The sequence below is a fragment of the Crocuta crocuta genome, unplaced genomic scaffold, assembly GCF_008692635.1.
Source record: "Crocuta crocuta isolate KB4526 unplaced genomic scaffold, BGI_CrCroc_1.0 scaffold234, whole genome shotgun sequence".
Lineage (NCBI taxonomy): Eukaryota > Metazoa > Chordata > Mammalia > Carnivora > Hyaenidae > Crocuta > Crocuta crocuta.
This window is the reverse complement of record NW_027529647.1, coordinates 3,512,177-3,515,686: the sequence shown is the minus strand read 5'-3', so window position 1 is coordinate 3,515,686 and position 3,510 is coordinate 3,512,177. Positions and strand designations below refer to the sequence as shown.

At 67.2% G+C, this 3,510-nt stretch overlaps 1 protein-coding gene across 1 annotated transcript in view; it reads left to right on the top strand.

The window, feature by feature from the left end:
• The window catches only part of CACNA1H (calcium voltage-gated channel subunit alpha1 H), a 71,489-nt gene that overhangs the window by 48,034 nt on the left and 19,945 nt on the right, over nucleotides 1–3,510 (top strand). The window contains 6 exon segments of the mRNA XM_077762795.1: nucleotides 354–672; nucleotides 847–939; nucleotides 2,019–2,331; nucleotides 2,334–2,433; nucleotides 2,435–2,649; nucleotides 3,281–3,510. The exon segment at nucleotides 3,281–3,510 is cut by the window's right edge and continues 91 nt beyond it. Of these exon segments, the coding sequence (XP_077618921.1) occupies nucleotides 354–672; nucleotides 847–939; nucleotides 2,019–2,331; nucleotides 2,334–2,433; nucleotides 2,435–2,649; nucleotides 3,281–3,510 (1,270 nt within the window).

Genomic DNA, 3,510 nt, shown 5'->3' with positions numbered 1-3,510 from the left:
TTAGGGATCCGTCCTTTCTAGACTACTTCTGGTTGGGGTTCTGGTTTCTTTATTTTTATGTGTGGTTTTGTTTTTCTATTAATTTGCCTGCATTTCACTGTTTGTTTGCTTGCTTCTCTCACTGTCTTCGTCTTTACCTGTTGTGTTNTTAGGGATCCGTCCTTTCTAGACTACTTCTGGTTGGGGTTCTGGTTTCTTTATTTTTATGTGTGGTTTTGTTTTTCTATTAATTTGCCTGCATTTCACTGTTTGTTTGCTTGCTTCTCTCACTGTCTTCGTCTTTACCTGTTGTGTTTTTGTGTGTGTGTGTGTGCGTGTGTCTCCACCTGTGTCTGCCCCCCGCCTGCCCGCAGGAACAACAACCTCACCTTCCTGCGGCCCTACTACCAGACGGAGGAGGGGGAGGACAACCCCTTCATCTGCTCCTCGCGCCGGGACAACGGCATGCAGAAGTGCTCGCACATCCCCAGCCGCCGCGAGCTGCGCGTGGAGTGCACGCTGGGCTGGGAGGCGTACGGGCAGCCGCAGGCCGAGGGCGGGGCTGGCGCGGGCCGCAACGCCTGCATCAACTGGAACCAGTACTACAACGTGTGCCGCTCGGGCGGCGCCAACCCCCACAACGGCGCCATCAATTTCGACAACATCGGCTACGCCTGGATCGCCATTTTCCAGGTGGGCCCCGGCTCCGCGACGGAGGGGCCTGGCCTCGGTTGCCCCATTGAGCAGCTCTGGGGGGTGGTTCACCCGCCCCACTGGCCCCGCGGCGGCCCCCGAGGGGACGCAGGCGAGGAGGCCCCTGCCACCCTCCCAGGGCCGCGCGTGTGTCCAGCCGCCTGCCCCCCCCAGGTGATCACGCTGGAGGGCTGGGTGGACATAATGTACTACGTCATGGACGCCCACTCCTTCTACAACTTCATCTACTTCATCTTGCTCATCATCGTGAGTGCGGGCGACGGGGCGCGTCCTGGGGGCCGGGCGGGGCGTCTGTGTGTGCCAGCGTTAGCGGGTGGGGGTGCCCTTGCGTCGTGACAGCTGACTTCAGACCCTGAACTTCCCCGTCAGTGGCCGCCGTCGTGCCCCCAGGGCCGCGCCGTCCCAGCCTCTGCCGACTCTCCGGGGGGCCCCCGCACCAGGCGAGCTGCAGGGTGGGCCAGCGCAGCAGAGACCCAGGGCTGCCCGTGGCGGGGCAGGGGCTTCTGTCCAGCTCCCAGCCGGGGGTGGCTGGGGGAGAAAGCCCACCTCCAGGCGGCCTCGGGCCCTGTCATGGCCAGGTCCTGTCTGCAGGCTGCAGAAGAGTCCAGACCGTGTCTTGGGGTAACGGCCCTCCACGGTGTTCACGGCCTCCAGACACAACTCTCCACAGAGCGGGCGGCCCCAGAGGCGTGCCTCGCTGCAGCGTAGGTGCCCCGCCAGGCACAGCCGTGGCGTCCGGCGCAGGGTGTGCGAGGGCCCCGTGTGAACAGAGACAGGCCGATGTCCTGCCTGGTTTCTGAGCGCAGGCGTGAGCAGAGAAGGGCGTTGGTGGTGACCCTGCCACGGAGAAGGTGAAGCTGAGGGGTTTGGAAACGCCCGCCCTGGAGAGGTGGGGGGGTGGCCACACTCAAGGTCTTGTTGGGGACAGACGCGAGCAGGGAAGGGGGTGAGCCATGCAGATGATGGAAGGCTCCATCCACCCCGCCAGCCACCGTGTCCTCCACCCGTCTGAAGATGAGCTCTGCAGGTGGGCAGGGGCCACGTATCCCGTGCCGCCTGTGGCGGGGGCTGTGGCTCGGCATCGCCTCAGCAAGGACCCCACCCGTCCTGGGGCGCCCCCACCAGCCACGCTTGCAGCGGGGTCCTCGCCCTCAGAACAGTGCAGTAGCTCTCTCATGTCTCCCACGGGGACCCCGTCTCTTGTGCGCAAGCTGCCGCCGCCCCCGTTGCTGCCCCGCCCGACCCTGACGCCCCGTGGCCTCTGCCCCCGTGGCCTGGGTCGGCGGCCGGGCCGCAGGAGGCTCATCGCCGCCCGCCTGCTGCAGGTGGGCTCCTTCTTCATGATCAACCTGTGCCTGGTGGTGATCGCCACGCAGTTCTCGGAGACCAAGCAGCGCGAGAACCAGCTCATGCGGGAGCAGCGCGCGCGCTACCTGTCCAACGACAGCACGCTGGCCAGCTTCTCGGAGCCCGGCAGCTGCTACGAGGAGCTGCTCAAGTACGTGGGCCACGTTTGCCGCAAGGTCAAGCGGCGCGGCCTGCGCCTGTACGCCCGCTGGCAGAGCCGCTGGCGCAAGAAGGTGGACCCCAGCGGCGCCCTGCACGGCCAGGGCCCCGGGCGCCGGCCCCGGCAGGCTGGGNCCCGCCGCCCTCCCCCGGCCGTGGGCCCCCCGACGCCGAGTCGGTGCACAGCGTGTACCACGCGGACTGCCATGTGGAGGGGCCGCAGGAGAGGGCCCGNCGCTGCCTCTGCTGGCCTCAAGCTGGCCACGGGGCTGGGGGCCATGAACTACCCCACCATCCTGCCTTCGTCGGTGGGCGGCAGCAGAGGCGGCACCGGCCTCGGGCCCAAGGGGAAACGGGCCAGCGGGCCTCCAGGCGCCGGAGAGCACAGCCCCCTGAGCCTGAGGGGCCCCGATCCCTATGAGAAGATCCAGCATTTGGTCGGGGAACACGGTGAGGACCCCAGCCCCAGCCTCTGGGAAGCAGGTGGGCCCCAGGCCCGGTGAGCCTAGAGGAGGCGGGACTCGGGACTCCTTCCCCACTGCATGCTCTCCGGGGAGGCCCTGGGCACCCCAGGCTGTGACACGGCCGGCGGCGGGAGGGCCCTTGGTCTAAGCAAGCCCCACGCAGCCTCAGTGCAAGTGCCACACGAGCATCCGCCCAGGAGGGTATGAGAATTCGGGGCTGACAAAACCTGTCAAACCCCCAGGCCTGAGTCCTTTTTTGCCCCACGTGGCCCCAGGAGAGAGCATCTGCCCGTGTTCGCGACTGACCACTTCGGAGGAGTGGGGGGCCCCCTTCTAGGCAGGGGTGCTGGGACAGGGGAGGGGTGGGGGGGATCACAGAGCCCCTGAGGGCCCGGGAATGTTCCCTGACACACTCGGGGTCCCTCCCCGCTGGGGCTCAGCTTCACCCACCTCACATGGGCAGTTGGAGGGACACCGGGTCCCCTGCAGACCTCAGGGCCTTCGCAGGGGGTGCGTGCGTGTGCACAGACCCCGCAGAAGCCTCTGCCGGGGTGTGGCCTGGGCGCCTGTGGTAGCGGGGGACGGGCCTGACCCTGCCCGTGTCCTTCCCCCTGCAGAGCTGGGCCGGGCCCCCAGCCGCCTGTCGGGCCTGAGCGTGCCCTGCCCCCTGCCCAGCCCCCAGGCGGGCACGCTGACCTGTGAGCTGAAGAACTGCCCGTACTGTGCCAGCGCGCTGGAGGACCCTGACTTCGAGCTCAGCGGCTCTGAGAGCGGAGGCTCGGAAGGCAACGGGGTCTACGAGTTCACGCAGGACGTGCGGCACGGGGACCGCCGTGACCCCATGCCC